We start from the raw sequence: 25,996 nt of genomic DNA, 5'->3' as shown, positions 1-25,996 counted from the left end.
TGTGCTAACACATAGGATCCATGACAAAAACTGTATTTAAACATTATTTTCTTTTTCTTTATGTTTAACTTCTTCTTTAGTTAATTGGTTGTTGTTAATGGTTTTAAGCTCTTGTAAGTCTTTCATTACTACTAAAAAAAATGATTTTACTGAGTAAAAGATCCGAATTTACACCAAAAACTCCACTTCTGAAATTTGTGAAGAAATTGCTCCAGGAATTATACTGGATCATTTGTCACCACATGAATTCTACATATTTGAACATTTAGATGGGGCTTTAATTTTTTATCCTTTCATTGTATTATATCAGTTAATACGATCAAATGCAGGGACTCAGGTGGTGAGGGTGGGCAGGTGCTTCTCCAACAGCATCACCATCAACACAGGAGCACCTCAGGGATGTGTCCTCTCGCCACTGCTCTACTCCCTCTACACTTCAGACTGTGTGGCCACCCACGGCTCCAACACCATTGTGAAGTTTGCTGACGACACAGTGGTGTTGGGTGCCATCTCCAACAACGATGAGGCGGCCTACATGGATGAAGTGAAGAATCTGGCATCGTGGTGCCAGGACAACCACCTCCAGCTGAACGTCAGCAAGACCAAGGAGCTGGTGGTGGACTTCAGAAGGGGTCAGCACAGAGACTACAAGCCCATCATCATCAATGGAGCTCCAGTGGAGAGGGTGCAGTCCTTCAAGTATCTTGGTGTCCACATCTCCTCAGACCTGACATGGTCTGCCCACATTCAGGTCCAGACCAAAAAGGCTAGGCAGCGCCTGTACCACCTACGACAACTGAGGAAGTTCAGGGTCTCTCCAAAGATCCTCAGGATTTTCTATACAGGCGCTGTGGAGAGCATCCTCACACAGAACATGACATCGTGGTTTGGGAACAGCTGTGTGAAGGACCAAAAAGCTCTCCAGAGAGTGATCCGTACAGCAGAACGCTGCTGCAGGATTGCTCTCCCCCCGCTTCAGGACACCTACACCAGGAGATGCCGGACTAGAGCAGCGCAGATACTGAAGGACCCGTCCCATCCTGGCAACAAACTGTTCCAACTTCTGCAATCTGGTAGAAGGTTCCGCATCTTCCGGGCAAGGACAGAGAGACTCAAGAGGAGCTTCTATCCCCAAGCCATCCGTGCCCTAAACACACACACCCGCCCGCTCACATCATCTATAATTGACTGAGACAGGACTCGCTTCCAGACACTCTAAACCAAGGCACAATGTACATTTCAATTCCTTTAATTTAAAATATGTTTATATTGTCTATCCTGTAAAATAGTCAGATGTCTATTCATATTAATGTACAGAATTCACCTGTTTGCTGCTACTACTGCACATTCACCCAATGTACATACTATATGTATGTATATGTATATATATATATAATGTTCTTCCTCTACACCTTCCTCTACATTTCACTGTGTGTTATACTTGTATAACTATGCATGTGACAAATAAAGAACCTTGAACCTTGAACCTTGAGTAAAGAGAGATGGGGAGGAGAGTAGGGCTGAGTGTGTCCTGTGTTTAGAAGAAGAACCCAAACATAAAAAGAACGAGACGCTTCGGGTTTGCCAGTGAAGAAGGACGAGGAGGTAGCGACAAACGATCAAAGCATCAAAATGAAAGTCTGCCACACTTTTATCGCCTTTATCTTCCTCAGTAAGTACATCCACCTCTTTGTTTCCTGTTGCTTTATTCATTTATTTATAGGTGATCTGTGGGTTATTCAACTATAATCAACAAATAGCCTGAAACATCCCCACCCACTCACAGAGTGTACCTTTCATTCTACACAAAGTGTGTTGTAAATAGTTCTACATGCCTTGTAGAGCTGGTGACGAAAAACATGTTTGTTTGTTTTTTAGACTAATGTTAAAGAGGAACAGCAGTGCGGCAGTAAACTGCTTATTGAGCAACACATCAAAAATCTAATTTCACGCTCAAAGACATGAACAGTGGGCAGCTTGTCTGACACTGATGCAGTTTCACAGGCTCCAGGCTTCTCTTCAATGTCTCCTTTTGTTGTTGTGAATAAGTTAGAACAATCTTTTTTAAGCATCTTCTACACAGCAACTGAAATGACATCAGTGGATCAGATGCTTCACTTTATGATTAGGACAAAACTAATCAGCCAACATAGCCTGAGATTGATAGGCTGAAATGTGAGGTTAAATAACCCTTTGTCTGTCTCATCATCCTCTTTAGCATCAGCTTTAGCTATTACCTTATCCCCCCTATCAACCGCTGTGATGAGCTGATGGTAAATGGACTGGTTCTTATATAGCGCTTTTCTACTCATCTGAGCACTCAAAACCTAAATCACAACAGAAGCCTAAAAATAAGACTCCCCCAAAACGGTGTGACCTTGACCTTGACCCGATTTTCACCAAACTTAAATCAGCTTGAGTTGTTGTTGTTGTCTGTCTTCACACAAAACATGATATCTTAAGAATCAAAATCTTAAGAATATGATAAGAATTTGAAGGATAGATTTCTAACTAGCACTCACAGCCAAGAGTGAAGCAGTAGGAATGAGAATCAGCCACTCCAACTCTGAGGCAAATGGTCCTCAGCAAGAAAAGGGTGGGGTGCCCACTCCAGGTCAGGAACGAATTCATGCCCATAGTGGAGGAGTTCAAGTATCTCGGGGTCTTGGTGACGGGAGAAGGGAGCCGGAGATCGACAGACAGATTGGTGCTGTTGCTGCAGTGATGCGGACACTCTATCAGTCCACTGTGGTGAAGACAGAGCGAAAGAAAGATACAAGAATCGCAGATACAAGTGGCAGAAGTGGGCTTCCTCCAAATGGTGGCTGGCCTCTTCCTTGGAGATACGGTGAGGAGTTCAATGGAGCTGCTACTCCTCCACATCGAAAGGAGCCAGTTGAGGTGGTTTGGGCATCTGATAAGGATGCCTCCTTGGTGCCTCCTGGGTGAAGTGTAACAAGCATGTCCCACTGGGAGGAGGCCACGGGGCAGACGAAGGACACGCTCCTGACTGGCCTGGGAACACCTTAGTGTCCCCCCGGAGAAACTGGAGGAGGTGGCTGGGGAGAGGGAGGTCTGGGTTCTCTCTGTTTAGGCTGCTGCCCCCGCGACCCGGCCACAATAAGCGGAAGAAGATGAATGGATGGATGGATTTCTAAAAAACAGACAAACAAATGGAACCAATTTGATACTGCCTCCCTTTGAGGGAGAATATAAGAATAAAGATATTGCAATGGCCCTGTTAAAGTCCAAACCTCAACCTGATTAAAATGCTTTGGTGGGACTTAAGAGAGCAGTGCACAAATGAATACCTGCAAGCCTCGACTGAATTGAGCCTACACTGTAAATAAGAGTGGGCCATATCTTTGTGTCCACAAAGATATGAAAGACTGATAAAACAAACACTTTTTATGTTAGAAGCAATGATTTCAGGGTACCACTGCTATGGTGGTTCAGCAAGCTACTCAATCACAGAAGTACACAGGGTCATGTGAAAATATTCTTTTTCATATGTGTAAGTTGTAGTAATTCTCTAAGACAACTGCAACACAGTATGGAGTTTTACTTTGGGCTACTGGTAAATTTTAAATTCAGAACTAATGTATCAAAAATCGTTGTATGATTTTTCGTGTCGGTTTTTTTTAAACAATTCTCAGCAATCTAGATCTTTGCGATCATGATTGACCTTTTTATGTAGAGTATCTGTAAACAGAATTGATTAGAACATTTTAAATAGTTTAAAATCAAAGCAACATGTGTATCTTTAAATATAAAGCAGTCTTGTCTTACATGAAGACAGTAAATAATGATTTTTCGTGTTTTCAGCGGCTCTGCAGGATGGAAACACTGGTGTTGTCGGTGCAGTCATTCCCATCCGCACTGGAATGGAAGGAGGAACCATCACAGTTGGATGCTCATTTACTCTGTCTGGAAGCAGGAAGCTCTTCTGTAAAGAAAAATGTGAAAAAGGAAATATTCTCATTGAAACAACAGATGATTCAGCCCAGAGTGGCAGATATAGTATTAAATATATAGAAGGATTTTTTCTCATTCATACAGTTGTCTATGTGAGCATCACTGAGCTGGAAAAGTCTGACTCAGGGCGGTACAGGTGCTCTTTGGACAGAACACCTTCAGATCACTTATCTTTAAACTGGGATTTTGAAGTTGTTGTCACAGAAGGTGAGTTTCTACAGAAAGTCACGAAAACCTTCATGTCTCTGAGGATTATATGTGTATTTAGTTTATCGTAGATTGAGAACAACTGTGTTGTTAGAATATTAGTGAACTTTCTTTGGTTAGAGACTGCTTTGAGCAGTAAGTGTTGTTCTGATTGTTTCTTTGTTCTCAGCTTCAACTTTCAAGACTAAATCCCATGTGAAACCTATTTCATCGTCAGCACATCTCCCTTCATCACCACGACCACTAACATGGAGTTTTACTTCAGGAAGCACCTTACCTTTATCAGCCTTCAGTGAAAGCACCAAGCAGCCTAAAACATCACCTGCAAGTTCAGGTTCATTATTCTACATTTTATAAGATTTTCTCTCAGCCAATGGACAGGAACAGAGTTCCTTTCCTAACTACTCTGCAGTGCATATAGTGGAGGTTATTCTGGCTTCTTTAATTGCATCTTCTTTCCTACAGGTATCCTCTTGCCTGTGGTTATAATAGTGGTATTGGCTGTGTTTCTCCTGCCTGTTGTTCTGCTGCTCATCTATAAAAAAAGGGCAGTTCATTCTAATGGTGAGTCCAAACGATTCTTTCTGCACCCTTAAGAGCAATTTATTCAAATTAAATTTATTAAAAGGTGGGACAGTAGTTCGGTGGTTCAACAGTGCCATGACTGATTAGACAATGGCAATGTGTTTTCTACAGATTTAAACAGGAGAAGCTCAGACCACAACCAGACTGAGGTGACTTATCTTTGTTTATTCTCTCTGTAAGTTTAAGTACTTTAGTATTAAGTACTACTTAATAAAAAGAAGGAACCAAGGAGTGATTTCACGGTTTGCTAAATCCACTAAAACTGCAGTCAAGGATTTTACATTCAAAAACACAAAGACTATAAAGTTAAATCATCATTATGCTACCAATTCAGAGCCGTGTTTTAAGGGCAGTGATTAACTTCATGGTCATCTTTGTGGTTAATGTTCATGAGAAAATTATTTCAGTCCAAGATCAATCATTCATCTGTTTCTATTTAAAGTTTTCTTTTCACTGAAAATTTCGCTAATCTGCAATTATATTAACAGTCAATCAAATATCTTTACGTAATGTTAAAACCAGTAATATCAGAATTTTTACACCTCATAATTGTTCAGTTCTGTGATTGCAGTCTTTTGGTTTTATTGTTCATGGTGTTGGTGTTTGTTTTGGTTTAGAGTCTGTGCTTTTGTTAAGCCTTTTGAGTACAAAAAAGAGCAAAGCTCAGTGAACCCCCAGTACAATGCACAGACAGACACAGTCAGTGATTTTCTGTTGAATAAAAGAATTAACCTGTTAAAAAGCTGAATGCTCTTCTGAAGTTGTTTCATAATATAATGTTTTAGAATATCTGTATACAGTGTTGTCACTGGCAATCACAGTTACGTATAACTAAAACAAATTTTTATTCACACTTGAACTGACTCAACCTGGAAATTAAAACTAAATTGAATTTCAAATAGAAAGGCAAACTAAATTTAAAAAAAAAAACATAAAAATGACAATGATGAAGAACCACTGGTTTTGTAAATCAAATATTTCTACTTAAATCTGTGGCAGTTTAAATATCGGCCCTGCAAAGAGCATACCAGCTATGATATGGACTCTCAACAATACCCACACAACCTACATAAACTTTGAAAGCTTTCACAGAAAAAGGAATCAATATATATATATACAATATAAAACTATATATAGATATACAGTAGATAGATAAAAAAAATATGAACAAAACAACTTGAAGTGAAAATCTGCTGTCTGTTGACAGCTTCTGCTAAATTATTTATTTATTTCCCCCCTCAGATGGTTCTTTATGATGACACTTCTCCAACCTCCAAATGTGAAGGCTGAACTTACCTTACTCTTGGTGCAACCTGAAGGACAAGGACTGGACCTTTTCCACACTCATGGAGGCACAATAACACACACGATCCTATCTGCAGATGGACCCTGACTTTTAATGAGTTGTTTAATGTTGACACACAAGCCAACGGTGATGGATCACTGAGCCTGTTCTGTTCTTATGATTTATTTCTTTGCAAATATTATGAGATACTTCTTCTACTTCTAGAGATATTTCTAGTTCTTGGTTCTTGTTTAATTATGTTAGTTCCCTATCTGTCCCAATCTCGTCTCTTGTCTTGTCATCAGCGACCCTGTGGAAATCAGTCTTGTCTCTGTGTTTTGTTATTCCTTCTGTCTCCCCAGTCATACCCCTGTGTCTGTCTGGTCACTCTATCTCCTGGTCCCTGTGTTTATCTCTTTATCATCTCTCTGTGTTCCGTCCTTTTGTGCCCCCAGTAAGTCATGTCTCCATGTCTGTTTATTTCTGGTTCCTGTGTTAGGTTCAGTTTTGCTTCCCCTGTCTAGTGAGTCTGATGCTGTTCAGCTGTGCTCTCGGGTGTGTACACTCTGCCCTAATCTGCTCCTGTACATACAGTGGCTTGCAAAAGTATTCGGCCCCCTTGAACTTTTCCACATTTTGCCACATTACAGCCACAAACATGAATAATTTTTATTGGAATTCCACATGAAAGACCAACACAAAGTGGTGTACACGTGAGGTTCACTGTCCTGCTGGAAGGTGAACCTCCGCCCCAGCCTCAAGTCTTTTGCAGACTCCAAGAGGTTTTCTTCCAAGACTGCCCTGTATTTGGCTCCATCCATCTTCCCATCAGCTCTGACCAGCTTCCCTGTCCCTGCTGAAGAGAAGCACCCCCAGAGCTTGATGCTGCCACCACCATATTTGACAGTGGGGATGGTGTGTTCAGAGTGATGTGCAGTGTTAGTTTTCCGCCACACATAGCGTTTTGCATTTTGGCCAAAAAGTTCCATTTTGGTCTCATCTGACCAGAGCAGCTTCTTCCACATGTTTGCTGTGTCCCCACATGGCTTGTGGCAAACTGCAAACTGGACTTCTTATGGTTTTCTGTTAACAATGGCTTTCTTCTTGCCACTCTTCCATAAAGGCCAACTTTGTTCAGTGCACGACTAATAGTTGTCCTATGTCACCATGGGCCTCTTGGCTGCATTTCTGATCAGCGCTCTCCTTGTTCGGCCTGTGAGTTTAGGTGGACGGCCTTGTCTTGGTAGGTTTACAGTTGTGCCATACTCCTTCCATTTCTGAATGATGGCTTGAACAGTGCTCCGTGGGATGTTCAGGGCTTGGGAAATCTTTTTGTAGCCTAAGCCTGCTTTAAATTTCTCAATAACTTTATCCCTGACCTGTCTGGTGTGTTCTTTGGACTTCATGGTGTTGTTGCTCCCAATTTTCTCTTAGACAACCTCTGAGGCCATCACAGAGCAGCTGTATTTGTACTGACAGTAGATTACACACAGGTGCACTCTATGTAGTCATTAGCACTCATCAGGCAATGTCTATGGGCAACTGACTGCACTCAGAACAAAGGGGGCTGAATAATTACGCACACCCCACTTTGCAGTTATTTATTTGTAAAAAATGTTTGGAATCATGTCTGATTTTCGTTCCATTTCTCACGTATGCACCACTTTGTGTTGGTCTTTCACGTGGAATTCCAATAAAAATGATTCATGTTTGTGGCTGTAATGTGGCAAAATGTGGAAAAGTTCAAGGGGGCCGAATACTTTTGTAAGCCACTGTATATTGTCTGCCTCTCCTGCTGTTCTGTTTTCTGAGCCCCTGTCAGTCTGTTCCTACCCAAAACTGTTGTCATTCTTCAGCCCCATGATGCATGACAAAACTAGATGAGAAGTTGTGAGGTTGTTTTGCTTCTGTCTTATTTGCTAGTAGTGATGTGCAAATAAAGCAATCAATCAGTATTGAACCACTTCATAAGTTGTTTTGAAAGTTGGTTCATTCATTCAAAGCTTTGTTTAAGTGACAGTGGCGAAACAGGAGACACCAAAACAACATCTCAGTAATCATGTGCTGAGTGTAACTAAGGATTGTGTGAATGATGTAAATACAATTTTGTAAAGATAGTTTGACTAGCCAATTGATTCTGTAAACTTATGTAACTTAGTAGCTGGAAGACGATGTGCTTGGAGAAACAGGGGATGCGATGGTAAGCTGTGCTTGTATAACTAGGACAGGGTGTAGTTATGGTATGGGAATTCAAAGACTGTAATTGAGAAACAACATCTTTTCTGCAGTTTTTCTTTCTCCAGCACTGATGAGCTGTTACGAAGCATTTTGCGTTGCTTAGCAGTTCCATTAATTTGGACCAGTCATGCGATTCAAACAGAGGGCCGAAGCAGTTACTGCTTCAGGCATCATTGGTAGCATGTGTTTTTACAAAGCAAGCTTTGATGGAGCGGTGCAAGGAAAATGCAACTTTGAATTTGAAGCTTAATTAGGAAGTAAAGCAACTTTTGTTTTGGAATCAGAGTCGCATTGTTGATGTTAAGCCAACAAATCTGCAGCAATGTGTGATGCTATCACGTCAATATGGACTGAAATTATTACAGTTAAGGTAAAATGGGGCCCAGCCTAGCAATGTGGACATAATCACGTGATTATTAGTGTATATTTATTGTTAATAAATTCAATTGAAATTCATTTATAAAGCCCCAAATCACAACAGCAGTCACCCTGAAACTCTTTATATTTTAAGGTGGTACAGAGAAAACCCCAACCGTCAAACGACCCCCTGTGAGCAAACACTTCCTTAAAGGACCTTTCGCTTTCACGAGCATTACATTCATGATACTCCTGTGAGACATGGCCTACGTTTTGGGAATCACTGATCTAAGAAACTCATTAAAGTTCATTATAATGCAATTGTTTTGACTTAGAATGTTTAACTTGTTATATGTGGTTTAGGCTAATGTTATTATTGATCATTTTCAGTGGTGATTTTGTGATTAACTTTCCTTTTACTAACAATAAAGAACTTCAGAAGTGACTTTTGGTTTGTTTGTTTTTAGAATATGACTCACCAACAACATGTTTATTTACTCTTGCCTTACTAGTAACTTTTTTCACTTCCCCTAAGTTTGAAGGTATTTAAAATTAATCTGCGCTTTATAAGATATAAGAACAATTGCATACAGAGGTTTGAAAAAAGGAAGTGACAGTATTTAAGGGAGTTTAAGAAAATGGTTCTTAGAAAAGTTAAAATTGTCTCAAACATTAAATGACACCACTATGATGTTTTTCCTGTGGAGTTATTTCTATAACAATGACTCGAATCATTAAAGTAGCCTTCTCATGAATCTACAAGTTGATCCTTCTGTTTTCTGCAGAGGTGATTAAGATTTGACCAATGCATCAGCTCCTGAAATACATGAAGACATTTCTTAAGGGAAAACTGGACTTTTTCTTATCATATGAATTCTACACAGTTATTTTGGTGAATGATCTTTCGCTCTCTCAGCATGTTGTAGCTCATTATTATGTGAAGTCTGGTTTGCTGAGAAATCAAACAAAAGCTGTCTTTCAAAGAAAAATACAGTTTCATTACTAATCGAAGTAAGAAGTTCCTGGTTCGCAAGCGAAAAACGAGACGTCAGATGAAACCAGATTCTCAACATGACTGTATACCAGACTTTGATCTTCCTCGTCTTCATCTGTGAGTACATCTTTGTAATATGTTATTCTTTATTTACATACTAACATATTTAGAGTTGACCAGTAAGTTTGTGCACATTATCAATTTTAATTTAGGCAACAATTATAATAACAATAATATAATAATAATATAATAATAACAATATTAATAATAATAACAGTAACAGCAATAATAATAATAACTTATATAATAAGTGTCTAGCACTTTTTAAAGCACAGTTCGATAGCAATTTATACTCAGGATAAGAACAGACACACACGAAGCACTGTGAGAGCAAACCAAGGGAGCTCACTTTCTGGGCACCATTTACTTTAAGAAAATGATATAATATATTTTGTATATATATTCATTTTGTTTCCTTTGGTCTTTTTAAATGTACTTTAAGGAGTTTGTAGTGCTGTAAAAATCTGATATATTCACATGACAGCTGTTTACTTTGACTACACAAACATTGTGTAGCACTAGGATAATCGATAATGGGTATTGATTTGGAAATAACTGGACACAAATAACTTGAGCTTATTATATATTATACTACAGTATATTTCTAACTATGGTAAATGGTAAATGGCCTGTATTTGTATAGCACTTTCCTAGTCCCTAAGGACCCCAAAGCGCTTTACACATCCAGTCATCCACCCATTCACACACACATTCACACACTGGTGATGGAAGCTACATTGTAGCCACAGCCACCCTGGGGCGCATTGACAGAGGCGAGGCTGCCGAACACTGGCGCCACCGGGCCCTCTGACCACCACCAGTAGGCAACGGGTGAAGTGTCTTGCCCAAGGACACAACGACAGAGACTGTCCAAGCTGTAAAAATATATATATTTTTTAAAGATTTAACACATTTTTAGGTTTTACTCATGTTGCTTTTGCCTAGCTCTAGCTGAGATACTAAAACAGATAAAGCAGGAAGCTCACTCAACCAAAACAAGAGTGGGTGGATTTTGCTTTTATTAGACTGCAGCTAGGAAAACCCCATTGCAAATGACAAGTTCACTAAATTTAGAGGCTTCCTTATGTTCTAAAACAGCGGTCCCCAAACCTTTTTTGCCCACAGACCGTTTTAATGTCAGACAATATTTTCACTGACCTGCCTTTAAAATATTGACAACATTGAGAGTAAAATCCTCCTCTCTGTGCCCCTTAATGCTTTCTGGTTGCAATGGTAACATGTATATTTCTTTCAAAATCAGACACACAACTACAATACAGGAAAAGAGCCAGAGAAACCGAGTTAAAACCCCCAAAAGCCATAAATTTCACACCCCAGCTGGTGCCAAACGACTCACAGACCGGTACCGGTCCTTGGCCTGGGGGTTGGGGACCACTGGTCTAAAACATGCTATTTTATTTTATTAGCACAGCTTGGAAAAAAAAGCGTCTGGACTTCTTTAAGTTGCTTTAAGATGTTTCACCTCTCATCCGAGAAGCTTCTTCAGTTCTAAGGTCAAATGGTGGGGAGTCCCCCCAAGAGGGAAAATAGACCACCTAATGATCCTCTACCTAATCACACAAGCCAAGGTGTGAAAACGGGTGTAGATCACAATCAACCAAGGTTTCGGGTGAATTCGCTGTGAGAACTAACCATACCCTATCATGTGATTTCCTGAGGTCAAACGCCCAGGATGTGAGTGGGCATTAAGGCGTCTTGGAAAGGATCTCTAAACTGGATTATAGATGGAAGACAGTTGGTGTTGTAAACCACCGCCTCTGTTCAAAGATGGTCGTTCATAGATGACATCTTTCAAACCATCTGTCTTCTCTGTCCAAAATGTGAACATAGGTGTCCTCAAAGGAGTGACCTTCTCCTTCCCTCCATTCTCCGTGCAGCATGGGCTACGCTGCCCATGAAGCTACATTCTTTAGGGCGATGCCTGTACAAACACTCTGCCTATTGCCTTCATGTTAAATAAGTTTTTGAATAATAATTTTTTAAAATATTTCTTCACTTCATAATGCGGGCCGCAACTAGGGGTAACATGGGCCGCGAGATTGAGACACAGGCATTAGAGCCTCTTAATGCATGTTTTTTTTTTTTTTTTGGGGGGGGGGGTTCCCACTGCTGTGGAATTACCAGAAATAGAGAGAGCATAGCCTAACATATGAAACAGGAGAAGACCACTGTGTAATCCTTTTATTTCTACAAAGTATCTGTATTCTGAATACCACCTTTTTGAACGGTAACTGTAACGGAATACAGTTACTCATATGTATTCCGTTACTCCCCAATACTGGCTACACTGTACAGCAAATACTACGTTGTTAAGTTTGTGTTTAGGATTTCTGTTCTTGGGATGAACCAGTTTTTGTCTGAGTCTGTTGCTGGGTCTGAGGTACACTGGGATGTAGTGTTTGTAGACTCTCCTGAGTTTTTCTGATAAACCTGCTACATACAGGATAATAATATTGCGTTTCTCTTTCTGATCCTCCCCTCCCCAGTTGTCTGATCTTTTTTTCAGTCTCTTTGTTGACTTGATGAAGGCCCAATTAGGATAACCACATGTTTTAAGAGCCTCTTTCACATGTGTGCGTTCCTTCTTTTTCCCATCAGGCTCAGAGGGAACATTTCCTGGATAGTGTTGTAGGGTCTTGATTACTCCAAGTTTGTGTTCCAGAGGGTGGTGGGAGTGGTGACTCCATCTATGTCCACTGGGGCTATCTAGTTCCACTGTGAACGACCGTCTTTGAACACAGGCGGTGGTTTACAACACCAACTGTCTGCCATCTATAATCCAGTTTTGAGATCCCTTCCCAGACACCTAACGCCCACTCACATGATAGGGTATGGCTAGGTTTCACAATGAGTTCACCCGAAACCTTGGCTGATTGTGACCTACACCTCTTTTCACACCTTGGCTTGTGTGACTAATTAGAGGATCATAAGGGGGCCCATTATCCCTGTTGGGGGGACACTCCCTTTAAATCTGAGACCCTCCACCATTTAATCCTAGAACTGAAAAAGCTTCTCGGATGAGAGATGAAACGTCTGCAAGCAACCTAAATAAGTCCAGACGCTTTTCTTTCCAAGCTCCTTAGACTACGATGACCTAGATGACTGAAAACCTTCACAGAGTTTTTAGAACAGCATTTCACCACTAAACAACTTGTTGATAAAAACATTTGTAGATGCACTCTTCCACATCCATGACCTTTTCTTACACAAAATGCAATCCACAGATGAAGACCAATAAACTTTGGTCACATCAATATTTTTTCTATAGGCTGCTGGTATTTTTTCTTTTTACAAGTCTTATACATTTATTAGCAGAAGATAATGTTGTATAAATTTCTGAATCTGAATAATCAAATCAAATTGTAAACCTGTAAATATGAAGAAGGAATTAGCTTTGCGCTGCTTTAACCTGTAGGAAAATCTTAACTAATGGTTTTTCAACAGCGCTGCAGGATGGAAACACTGGTTTTCCCAATCATATGGCAAAAGAAGGAGGGTCCATCACAATCATGTGCAAATGTTCTTCTCCTGGACAAAAGAAACTGTTCTGCAAGAAAAATGGTGACACAATTATTCTCTTTCAAACAACTAACGACTCGGCTCAGAGGGAGAGATACAGCATTCACAACGAAGATTTTCTTTATCTGAGCATCACACAGCTGAAAAACTCAGACTCAGGCATGTACAACTGCACTTTGAACAAATCGGGGAATCTGGAGTCGTGCTGTAATTTTCATATTGTCGTCACAGGTGAGTTTTGTCTAAAAAAATGTAGCTTGATTTCTCTGATCCTTTAAAGAAAGTTTAATTCACCTTCATTATTCTACATGGTAGTCTGAGCTTCAAGGGTCTCTTTCCTTCCTATAATGTTATTCTGGCCTTTTAAAGTTCTGTCTCGCTTTCTCATTGTCTTCCATTAGATTTGCCTGAGTTTAAAAAGGAGGCGTTGTGGGTTTTGGTGTTGCCCGTATTTCTGTTTCTCGTTTGTAAAAAGAAGACAGACATCTCTGATCGTAAGTTACCTTCCAACCTTATCTGTGTGATTAAGAATACAGTATCTCACAAAAGTGAGTACACCCCATACATTTTTGTAAATATTTTATTATACCTTTTCATGGGACAACATTGAAGACATGACACTTTGATACAATGTTAAGTAGTCAGTGTAGAGCTTGTGTAACAGTGTAAATTTGATGTCACCTTAAAATACCTCAACATACAGCCATTAATTTCTAAACTGCTGGCAACAAAAGTGAGTACAGCCCCAAGGGAAAATGTCCAAACTGTTCCCAAAGTTTCAATATTTTGTGTGGCCACCACTATTTGCCAACACTGTCTTAACTCTGTTGGGTATAGAGTTCACTAGAGCTCTTCCACTCCTCTATGATGACATCATGGGGCAGGTGGATGTTAGAGACCTTGCGCTCCACCACCTTCCATTTGAGGATGTCCCACAGGTGCTCAATAGTCTGGAGACATGCTTGGCCAGTCAAGTACCTTTACCCTCGGTTTATTTAGCAAAGCACTGGTCTTTTTGAAGGCGTGTTTGGGGTCGTTATCATGTTGGAATACTGTCCTGTGGCCCAGTTTCTGAAGGGAGGGGATCATGCTCTGCTTCAGTATGTCAGAGTAAATACTGGCATTCATGGTTCCCTCAGATAACTATAGCTCCCCAGTGTCAGCAGCACTCATGCAGCAATGACATCCCGCCACCATGCTTGACTGGAGGCAAGACACATCTGGCTTTATACTCCTCACCTGGTTACCACCACACATCCTATACACCATCTGAACCAAATAGGTTTATCTTGGTCTCATCAGACCATATTCGACCATGGCGAGGTTTGTACTGTCAATCTTTTTAAATCTTATCTTAAAACACATTTTTATTTACTGGCCTTTAATACAGCATGAGAGTTATTTGTTAATTCATATTAGGTGTTTTGCCATCAATACTCTAAGTTATTTTATTTTAGGTATGTTGTATTCTTGTACAGCACTTTGGTCAACGCTCCTGTTGTAATTAAATGTGCTATATAAATAAATAAACTATAACTATAACTATGTTGTTGGCGCATTTCAGGAGGACGCTGCTAATAAAGTTACACAATTGCACAGTGAATTTATGTTTTTATATATATTTACAAAGCACCACAGTTATTGTCTTGGTCGTATCATTTTATTTTGTTGTATTTATCAAAAAAGGTCAGGGACCGCTGGCCTAGGCCATCTTTATGTAGAGTAGCAATTCTCTTTTTCAGATCCTTAGAGAATACTTTGCCATGATGATATCAGAATGTGTGAGAGCAATAACACCAAATTCAACACACCTGTTCCCCATTTAAACCTGAGACCTTGTAACGCTAATGAGTCACATGACATTAGGGAAGGAAAAGGGCTATTTGGGCACAATTTGGACATTTTCCCTTAGGGCTGTACTCACTTTTGTTGCCAGGGTTTTAAGCAATAATGGCCATATGTTGAGTTATTTTGAGGTAACATCAAATTGACACTGTTATACAAGCTGTACACTGACTACTTTACATTGTATCAAAGTGTCATATCTTCAGTGTTGTCCCATGAAAAGTTATAACAAAATATTTACAAAAATGTATGGGCTGTACTCACTTTTGTGAGATACTGTAACTCATTCAAATAGTCAGGTGGCCCAGTAGTGCAGTGGTCAGCACTGTCACCTCAAAGGAAGTGATGCTCTTTCTACTGTCCTCATGACTGTGAAGTTATATTTAACTGATGTTTTTTCTATAGGTCAGAACAGACGGAGAAACCCCGACCACAACCAGACTGAGGCGAGCCATCTTCATTTCTTCTTCTTCTTCTTTTGTTTTTAGAAGAGCTTTATTTCTGATTTTGTATCAAATCCCTACTTCACCTTTAATTAAAGTTGCAGTAATCAGATTTTCTTTTAATTAATGGTGTATCAAATAGCTTTGTGTTGTGTTGACAATTATGAATCTTTTAGTACAATTTCATTTTTCTTTTTGTTTGTTTGCTGATGTGCCTTTTGAAACATGCTGGGAGTAGCTGTAAGGTGAAACTTGTGCTTTGAATGTGAAGATCTCAGTTTCCAGTGTGCATCACACATATTTCAGGTTTCACTACTTGTTACAGACAAATCCGGGTCTTCTTTGTAAACCACAACAGTGGCAATATGTTATCGATGAAAGGAATCACAAATCACATTTCTTTTTAAATCAAGATTGATTGTATTGTCTCTGTGACTCAGTGACTGTTACTGCATACAAGAGTTTATGATTTTGGAACTGAGAATAAAGTATCTCTGAGTCTGGATGCGGATTTTTTAGCAGTCCTGTTGTGCCTGCCTGATGCCAGCAGCTAGGACTGATTATGGCCAGGGTGTAAGGGATTCTTTATGATGTTCCTGGCTCTACTGAGGGAGTGGGATGTGGTAATGTCATCCTTTGTGGGTAGTGATAAGCCAATGATCTTTGCAGCAGATCGGATGTCGCCATGTAGGGTGTTTTTTGCCTGTGTGAAAAAAAGCATGGGTCATTACCACCAGAGGTTTGGGGTGAAACCACTGTGTGATATTGCCTCAGCTTATCATGGGATTTATTGAGGTGATGCGAGATGTGAGTAGAGGTTGAGGTGCCTGGGAAGGGATCTCAAGACTGACAATTGATGTCGTAAGCCACCCCCTCTGTTTAATAATGGTTCATCTGTGATCAGTGATGATGGACATAAATGGTCTCTTTCACTGCTCTTTCAAACCATTTGTCTTCTTGGACCAAAATGTGAACACTTGCATCCTTGAAAATCTGACCGTTTGTCTTTAGATGCAGATGTACAGCTGAGTCTTGTCCTGTCGAGGTGGCTTGTCTTTGTTGTGCCGTGCATTTATGGGCTCGCTGTTTGGTTTCTACAGGAAGTAAGGCAGTGGGCTTGGTTTCGAGGAGCAGTGGTGCAGAGTGACATGGAAAAAATTGGGGATGGAGTCTAACTCTCTATGTCTAGTTAGCTAAGTATTTTACCAACATGCAGATGATGGTGGTGAGGTCCGGATGCATTGTGCTGGTGAAAATGTCTGGGAGGATGGTGGTGAATTCTGCAATTTTCCTCAATTACTTAAAGCTAAGGCATGTCATCAGTTTCTGTTTGAATGTGTCACAGTTTTATCAAATCTGTATATTTTCCCCTAGGTTACACTTTATGAGAATTGTTCTCCAGTCCCGACGCCAGACGATCCGATCTATCAGAGCCTTGATCCAGCCAGCAGGGACCTGGATCAAATCTACTCTTCACTCACACATAACAACACAAATGATACTGTCCACATCTGAATATGGATTTTATACCATAAAGGTTGATTTTGCAACCAGAGAAACAAAAACTCATACTATGGATTGTGACTTCAAACTCATCCTTTTTCTTTCCTTTAATGAAAAAAATATATAAAGATTTGAATGTGCCAGTGAGTTTCTTTTGTTTTTTTCTTGTAATGTACAAAATCCTCAGTTAACCTAAAAGCACCACCTGGTGGTGATGCAACAGTACTCACAAATATTGTGTTGTATGCTTTCAAACTGAACTCTTATGTTTCAAAGTATTGATGAACAGCAATTTGTTTGTCTTCAGCAGTGATGGTTCGATACTTTGGTGTCACAGTTCAATATTTTTTCGATACAAAAAAATGTTCATGCCTTTTAATTTTGTCATCTATTAAAATTATAAATATATATTTTAATTCAAAAGTACAGTTTTTAAATTAAATGTTGCTGAAACAACAAAATAATAAAAATAAATAAATAAATCTTTCTGATCAAGAAATCACTCATCTTTGGGAACGAGAGTTTATTACAGAGAAATGGCTCTTTCCAAAATAAAAGCTATACTATACGCTTCTTCTGGGATATATTCCCAGCAGCATATTAAACATATCAGGTCCCCATAAGGAGAATCACGTGCTAACGGCTGTCTAAATGACTCGGGTAAAGTTTGTAGCATGCTTGCTTGTTGTTTTTGTCTGCTTCCACTTGTCTTTGCACTAGGATGATGTCGGCGTAAATGTGCAGTCATATTCGTTGTGTTCCCACTAGTGCTGTCAGCGTTAATCTTGTTAAAATGACGCGGAAAATCTCCGTTAACAAGTTACCTCGGATCACTCCGTGCGTGGGGCGTCAACACGTTAACGAGCTAACTGCGCTAACGCACTAGTTCCCACCAATTGAGCATTGTGTGGCACATCCGACATACTGTTTTACTTTTGTCCATGACGCGCTTACCATCAGGGTCATGTTTCACATGAAAACCAAGATGGTTCCAAACCCCAGATCTGAATGAGGGTGGGGGAGGTTCAATTTCGGGTATCGTTGAGGCAGTTGCCATGTTGCAACGAGCTTAACTTCTTCTTCTTCTTCTTTTTTTTTTTTTAAAAAGAAGCTTAACTTCTGTCTTGCTAGCTTGTGCTGCGCTCAGTGGATCTGCACTCGACAGTGCAGCCTAGGCGGAGTAGTCGAACGCAGATCCACTGAGCGCTCAACACAGACAGAAGAAAAATTGATAAAATAAATTAAAAATTGTGTATTGCTCAATACATATGTGTACCGAACCGAAAGCACTGTATCGAATGGTTCAATATCGATACGAGTATTGTTGCACCCCTAGTAATCACGATCACTTTCTAGCACGACACCTGGAGCTAAGGGGTCAAAACAATCGCATGAGTGCTGCTGTTTGACTGAGGAAGAATAAAGTAGTGGTGGTAAGCCAATCACATGACCACTTAAAGACAAAGCAACAAGGTGATATATACCAGTTTTTAAATTGTGTTGATAGGCTACGTAAAACCAGAGTCATGATAAACAATATATAGGCAGCATTTTTTTCCTGAATAGTTTAGTCATGTTTACTGTCTAAGGACAGCGCTAGCAAGCACTCTCTGCTCATGAGTAACCCCCCCCCCCCCCAAAAAAAAACAACAAAAAAACCCGGGAAGTTTTAGGAGTGAGAGAGAGAGAGAGAGAGAGAGCAGAAAAAGAGAGAGAGAGGGAGTTTTGAGATGTGAGAGATTTGTGACGTCTAGCGTGTTTGGAGTGTGTACACTCAAAAAAATAAGTCATTGGATGAACTCAATTGGACTGATGGCAGGTTTTCCACGTAATACATCTATTTTGGTCCAACCTAATCTACATACATCATGACAATTCAATTAAATTGAGTCAGTAGAACACAATTTCGTAAATACTGCTAAAATGAAAAAAAGTACATTAAAATGATGTGAAAGGTTTTGGTTGGTCCAACTCAATACAATGTCATTCACTTGAGCTAGATTTTCATTGCATTGAAATCATTATTTTGAGTTCAACTAAATCATAATTTTCATTACCAGAAAACTAATTTAATTATTAAAATAATGACAAAATGAATTTGTTTTTACAACTCAGGTTTATTCACTTGAATTAAAAGCAGAAACAGAATATTTTGTAAATAAACATACATGTCACATGGTCAAATCAACCTTAACAAAAATCAAAGTGCTCACAAAAAAGTGCTGACGTACATTTGTAATGAATGTCAAATCTGAATAGCACACACCTCTGTACTACTAGGCAATACTGAAAACAAACTGGAATCTGTAAAATCAGATTTCACTTCAGAATCATTGTATATATTTATAGTGACACTTGCAAATTCACAATGATAACCTACTAAACATTGCAATTCACACCATAGTATGGCAGTCACTGAAGATTTGAAACAACCCAACAATACATAAATACACACATATATACATATACATATATATATATATATATATATATATATATATATATATATATATTAGGGGTGCAACGATACACAAAATTCACGGTTCGGTTCGGTTCGATACTTTGGTGTCATGGTTCGATATTTTTTCGATACAAAAAAAAATGTTCATGCCTTTTTAATTTGTCATTTATTAAAATTATAAATATATATTTTAACACAAAAGTACAGTTTTTAAATTTAACCCTAACCCTTGTGCGTGTTGTTTTTTAGCTCGTCATATTGCAGCCACAGAAATTCTTTTGTCCATGAAACCATAAAGCTGCACTTTCTTTTTGCCTTATAGTCTGATTTGTCATAACTTCTCCGTTTTGTGGTAAGCTTTTCTTTGGCTGTCACTTCTTCACCCTGACCTGTCTTATTTGGCTCAGCAGAACTAAAATATATATCTGTCTGTGAAGGTTCTCAATCATCCAGGTCATCGTAGTGAAATATATATCCTGCCGCACTCACATAAGCTCAGCGATTCTCTGCGCGATCAACCTCTCACATGTTTAAGCTGCAGGAGATTTCACTTGTCATGTTTGCATAGTAAGCTAACAATTAATAAGACGATGTCAGAGGAATTGGTGCACAAATTATCATCACTCACAGATCAGTGCTGTCGCTCTCTATACACAGTTCGCGCGATTGCAAAGTGAAAGCAAAAAAACAAGCGCAAATTCAAACACGATTTCAATATGTCACATATTGACAGTGGCTCACCCAATGACATAATTACCCAGCTACATTTCTGAAAGAATGCAAAAGCATTGACATATATTTTTCCTTCCTACAATAGCCCGACAGGCAGGGGAGAGATAGCCCCGGGACGTCGGGCTAGCGATATTGCGAGCCCTGTATCTGATTGAGGAATCACTCATCTTTGGAAAAGAGAGTTTATTACAGAGAAATGTCTCTTTCCAAAATAAAAGCTATACTATCCGTTTCTTCTGGGCTATATTCTCAGCAGCATATTAAACATATCAGGTCTCCATAAGGAGAATCCTGTGCTAACAGCTGTCTAAATGACTCGGCTAAAGTTTGTAGCATGCATGCTTGTTTTTGTCTTTGCACTAGGATGATGTCGGTGTAAATGTGCAGTCATATTCGTTGTGTTCCCACTAGTGCTTTCAGGTTAATCTCGTTGAAATAACCTTAACGGCACAACACGGCAAATCTCCGTTAACGAGCTACCCTATACAGAGGGGCTAGACGGCCAACACGTTAACGAGCTAACTGCGCTAACACACTAGCTCCCACCCATGTAATTGAGCATTGCATGGCACATCCAACATACTGTTTTACTTTAGTCCATGACTCGCTTACCTTCAGGGTCATACGTCACATGAAAACCAAAATAATTCCAAACGCCAGATCTGAATGAGGGTGGGGAGGTCCACTTCTGTCTCGCTAGCTTGCCCTGCGCTCTTCCTTCTGACCATCCTGTCTGTGTTGAGTGCTCAGTGAATCTGCGTTCGACTACTCCGCCTAGGCTGCACTCTCGAGCCTAGGCGGAGTAGTCAAATGCAGATTCACTGAGCGCTCAACACAGACAGCATCGTCAGAAGGAAAGTTGATAAAATAAATTACAAATTTTGTATTGTTCTTTTTTTTTCTCCCCTTTGGTTTTCTTTCTTTCTCTCCCCCTCTTTCTTTCATTCTTTCCCCCTGTCCTATCCCACAGTCATGTCTGTCCCGTTTGCAACTGAAAATAAAATAAATTCATAATTATAATAAAGGTCAATCAAATGGACCAATATGATGATCCACTTAAAATAAATCCTCTTGGCATCTTTCTTGGCCTCAAGACAACAATTCTGATGGCTATAGATCCAAACGGGACACAAAAAAAAAAAAAAAAAAAAAAAAATTGAAAAAACAAAAATTGAAAAAAATTGTATTGTTCGATACATATGCGTACCGAACCGAAAGCACTGTATCGAACGGTTCAATATCGATACGAATATCGTTGCACCCCTAATATATATATATATATATATATATATATATATATATATATATATATATATATATGTGTGTGTGTGTGTGTGTGTGTGTGTGTGTGTGTGTGTGTTTTCATGACGAACATTTTTCTGTTACCAAGGGGGAGGTATTTTAATAAAAAAAAAAATCTTTCAACTTTACTTCTCCAATGTTTACATGTAAACATTTACAAGCTTATAAGAACGGGAAGACCAACTTTAAAACACTGGAAGACACAAAACTTGTCAACATTTTTCTATTACCTTTGCAAATCCCAAAATCAATCAAAAAGAAAATGGTGGTTACAACCATGAAACTTTTTCTGAGCTAAATCCCCAGTCCTTTCATCCATCTATAGTAGTACAGATTAAAGGTCACATCACTCACAACCGAACAGCAGACAAAAATAGACAACTTCCATTTGGCCAAAAAAAAGAAAGAAAAAAAGGTCACAGTTTGAACAAAAGATATAAAAAGGCCAAAATCAACTTTTGTGCTGGGTCTTGTTTGCCTAAGCAAACATCTTCATTTTCATTTGCTGCATCTTTGTACTGAGCCTTTGTCCATCCAGATTCATCAAAATCTTCTGACAGAACTCAAAAGTGTACTTGTAGTCATTTGGATAGCTCAGATCAAGTGCAGAAATCAGTCCAAAGAGGACGATGAATAGGGTTGCCAACTCCCTGAAAAATAAATAAGGGACACCTCGTGGCCAGGGCCGGGCGACCCAATTGTCTTCACCCTTCCCAGTGTGGTGAATTTTCTAGCTCTTTTTTTGTGTGTGAAATTATTTTTTTAACCATTTGACTTGAATTTGATTTAAGTAGATGTGTATTCTTTGTGATATGAACACATGTGAAACAAATGATCATTTAGCCATTTATTTTTAGCTCAAAATGACAACATTAACACGATAAAACAGGTCTCCTTCTTAAACAGAAGCCTGTCATGCTTAACTTTTGAGAATATAAGTAAATCTTTCTTTAAAAGAACTCTGTCCTGCTTAACTTAAAATAATAGAAAACAATAGAAAGAAAAACATTCTTGTAACAGTGCACATTTAGTGCATTTAGTACAATTGGCTTCAGTTGAGGTATTATTTCAGCTTTTCTAATGCTAATCAGCTGCTCCTGTTTGTAAACCCACTTGCTCCCATGATTACGCATCATAACTCATCATCATTATTCATCTATGTATTACTTTTATGTATTAGTCATCTATTTGTTGTAATCATCTATTCTTGCAGTTGTTTATTACACAAAATAAGTTATATTATCACACTTCTGGCCACATAGCGCTGATATTCACTGCACATGCCCATATTAACTTTTTCCAGCCAGGTGTTTTCCTTTTCCCATTCTTCCCTTTCTCTGAGGGGAACAAACATTGCTGCTCTAATGCTGGGCTTACACTGTGCAGTTTTAGGCCCATTTTGAGCCGATTTTTGAGTGATCGGACCGATTTTGGCCTTCATCGTGCATCGTGTAGTATACGTGGGGTAAAGAGACGTGATTAACACCTCACGACCAGCTCCCGATCATCAATCGCTTGTGAGGGTCTCACCACAGCCGCTCACACTGCTCGCGCGCAAACACGTAAACGTTGGTGTAAAAGATGGAGCAGCACGGCTGTGCAGCCTGTGATCTGGACACAAGCGATGGAGGCACAACTTGTAGAACTTTGGAAAGCTCATCCGAGCCTTTTCGATGTGGCATCACAAAATTATCACGACCACAACAACCGTGAAAATAGTTGGATTTACATTGCTGCTCAGTCACAGCTGCCCGATCAATGTTTTTCATTAGCAATTTAGCAAAGTTGATGGTGGTGGTGTGTGTGTCTGTGTGAGTGTAAGACGGAGAGAGAGAGCGACAGATTTTCTGTTATAACCTTCATTTTATGGAGGCACAGTGTGAGCACTCAGGTCGCATCAGAGCATCGGGCGGTATAGTGTGAGACCTGCATCGTGACCTACCAACTGCGAGTCAATCGTGCAGTTTGAGCAGGAGCTGAATAACGTGACTGAAAAAAATTGCACAGTGTCTGCCCAGCTTTAGGTTTACTGTCGTCCGAGACTTGCACCGCAGTGTCGGCGTTTGTTTCCCTGTTGGCCATGCTTCTTGTTGTGGTCATTTGTTGTCTTCCGGTATTTTCTCCGTAAGCGACCTTTCCTCGACCAATGAGATGAGTGGTAATCTGAATTGTCATACTCGTAAGTGTGCTGTCAGCTCATTGGTCACAAAGCAGGAGAGGGGCTGGGAATTATGTTTTCAAACAAAGCGTTAATTCCATTAAAAGTTATAGACTACTTTTGATTCTCACTGTATTACGGGACAAAGTGCGTCCCTTATTAGCTCAATACGGGACGTGTACTTTTGTTTCGAAATACGGGACGATTCCGTATTTTAAGGGACGGTTGGCAACCCTAACGATGAATGCCATGATGACACTACCGAGGTTGTTCATAACTGTAGTACCTTCAATGACAACTCCAACATCCTCTGGCTCCTGAATCCCTTCTCTTCTGATGGTGTAAATGCCCATGACAGTTGCTGCAGTGGACCTCAACCGTTCATCCTCAGTGGAGGAGGTCTGAAAAACAGGTTGTTTCAGGTTTAAGGGCTCTGTCACTTGGTAGGGGACATATTATGCAAAACTCAGCTTTTGTATCCTTTTGTGCTGAAACATAGGTCTCTACCGCCTCTATAAACACTCCAAACATAAATAAAACCCGTCAATCTGTTTCCTATCAATAGTTTGGGTTCAGGTATTATGTACCTCCCTTTGGGAGGGGCTTGATATAGAGCAGCAGCTCCTCCAGTGTCTATCAGTGTGTGTGTGTGTGTGTGTGGGCTGGGTCAATTTCCCTTATTTCATCACAATTGGGAACCTTTTGAAACAGCTTGTTTTATGCACATTATTCCTGAAACCAGGAGATTGCTGTAATGGCAGTGACACTAGTTAGTGTCTTGATGCAATCTGCTGTGTTCCTTATAATGAAGACTTTTTACTAATTGGCATAATAAACTGAACTCCATTGGAGTGTTTACTTTCTGAAGTGCCTTGAGATGACTGTTGTTGTGATATACCGCTATATAAATAAACTGAATTGAAACACTGACAGAAAATGGATGAATGTTTTGTCCACATTTACTGTGTTTATAGAGGCAGTAGATACCTACATGGCAGCACCAAAAGAATGAACAATTGAATTTTTGCTGAAACTGTCCCCTTAAAAAGTGCTCTCCAGTGCAAGTTTCAACAATGACTATTAAGAATAATACATATTTCACAATTATATTGTCTCTTTTGAATATATGAGGATTTTGTGTGCGATGAACCTAACTCAAATTGAATCTAGAAAAGAAAGTGTGATAAGCGTACCAGATACTCCTTGAACAGTAGGTCTGGATCTTCATTAAAGTAGATCACCAGGCTTTTAAGAGTATGCTCCCTCTTTATGTCGATGTCATCATACTAATGCAAGGGTGGAAAAAAAGGGTGAAAAAAATGGAATTGATTGATTGCATTTAATTGATGGGTTTATCATTAGTACCAACCAAACTACTGATCGCCATGATATCCTTGATCTTTTGGCCCTTTGCTCCTTTGCTCCCCTGAAAAATTTGCATCAGCTTGTCTGTTAAATTGTCCAGCTGAGCCAAGAACTTCGCCTGCAGGGGTTTTGTAGTGATCTGCAGGAACTCTGCACCTGGAAATAAAACATACATAAATATAATAAACTAGAAGTTTAAATACAGACTGCTGAATCAACACACTGAAAGTTGCTAAACATTTGAACCATCAGTGAAGTTTGTCAAGACCTAAACTGTTTTTAGCTGAGTTTAGGAATATATCGCCACCTGTTGCTTTGGCATGTTCCTAGCAGCATTTTCCTTCATTTTTGCGTTTACCTGTGGACGGGATTATTTTTTAAAACGAAAACGGAAAATCTCAGTTTTCAAAAATACCTGTGTAAGTGTGGACGTAGCCGAAATCTTTTATAATAATAAATAGGTTTGAACGTCATGGGAGTGCGCATTGTGCTGCCTGCAGTTACTCTTCCGGCCACATGGTTCGCTTTTGGTAGCACCCTCAGTAAACTATGTAGTGCTTTTAAAGACACCTCAAAACGATACTTTCTACTAGAAAATGGCATATAATAATAAACACAGAATACCATATTTTTATGTGGCCCGGTCATGGGGAAAAGGACAGGACACAGGAAATACTCTTTTGTGGGCTTTTTTATTCTCCGACTGTACTCGGAGGAGCACAGTTTTAATTCTGTAGTTTTGAGTGAAACGGCAAAATTTAACTATTCCACTGGCTCAGCCTAAACTGCCTTTCAGGGTCTGAGACAACAGTAACTATCATATGTACATGTTAAATCCAAACAGTATAGACAACAGTAGTGACCTGTCAAGAAACAAATACAACAAAAAAAGAGAAAACAAAACAAATAAACACATTGTTTACATCCCACAACTTCGCAGGTCAAC

General features: G+C 39.5%; 2 protein-coding genes across 2 annotated transcripts; one reads left to right on the top strand and one right to left on the bottom strand.

The window, feature by feature from the left end:
* The first annotated feature begins 1,632 nt into the window (after positions 1-1,632).
* Positions 1,633-6,057, top strand: LOC146611209 (uncharacterized). Its single transcript, XM_085345216.1, has 6 exons — positions 1,633-1,672; positions 3,826-4,182; positions 4,352-4,516; positions 4,648-4,746; positions 4,879-4,916; positions 6,010-6,057. Exons 1-6 carry the CDS (start codon positions 1,633-1,635, stop codon positions 6,055-6,057), a joined length of 747 nt encoding a protein of 248 aa, XP_085201342.1.
* Positions 6,058-21,995: 15,938 nt separating this feature from the next.
* Positions 21,996-25,396, bottom strand: LOC146611208 (uncharacterized). Its single transcript, XM_085345217.1, has 5 exons — positions 25,356-25,396; positions 25,055-25,208; positions 24,879-24,971; positions 23,925-24,086; positions 21,996-22,173 (listed from the first exon to the last, which is right to left on the bottom strand). Exons 1-5 carry the CDS (start codon positions 25,394-25,396, stop codon positions 22,006-22,008), a joined length of 618 nt encoding a protein of 205 aa, XP_085201343.1. The 3' UTR covers positions 21,996-22,005.
* Between the last annotated feature and the right edge of the window lie 600 nt (positions 25,397-25,996).

The sequence above is a fragment of the Diplotaxodon limnothrissa genome, linkage group LG20 (assembly GCF_057381915.1).
Source record: "Diplotaxodon limnothrissa isolate DT_005_m linkage group LG20, D_limnothrissa_male_GT1.1, whole genome shotgun sequence".
Taxonomy (NCBI): domain Eukaryota; kingdom Metazoa; phylum Chordata; class Actinopteri; order Cichliformes; family Cichlidae; genus Diplotaxodon; species Diplotaxodon limnothrissa.
This window is presented reverse-complemented; position numbering and strand designations above follow the sequence as displayed.

Excerpts from the sequence above, each read along its gene's own strand:
- LOC146611209 (XM_085345216.1), top strand. The coding sequence starts at position 1,633 with ATGAAAGTCTGCCACACTTTTATCGCCTTTATCTTCCTCA. Across the intron at positions 1,673-3,825 it reads TATCGCCTTTATCTTCCTCA|CGGCTCTGCAGGATGGAAAC; the intron begins GTAAGTACATCC and ends TCGTGTTTTCAG. Across the intron at positions 4,747-4,878 it reads AAGGGCAGTTCATTCTAATG|ATTTAAACAGGAGAAGCTCA; the intron begins GTGAGTCCAAAC and ends TGTTTTCTACAG.
- LOC146611208 (XM_085345217.1), bottom strand. The coding sequence starts at position 25,396 with ATGAAGGAAAATGCTGCTAGGAACATGCCAAAGCAACAGGT. Across the intron at positions 24,087-24,878 it reads TACTGTTCAAGGAGTATCTG|ACCTCCTCCACTGAGGATGA; the intron begins GTACGCTTATCA and ends CCTGTTTTTCAG. Across the intron at positions 22,174-23,924 it reads GTGTCATCATGGCATTCATC|TTGGCAACCCTATTCATCGT; the intron begins GTTAGGGTTGCC and ends TTTTTCAGGGAG.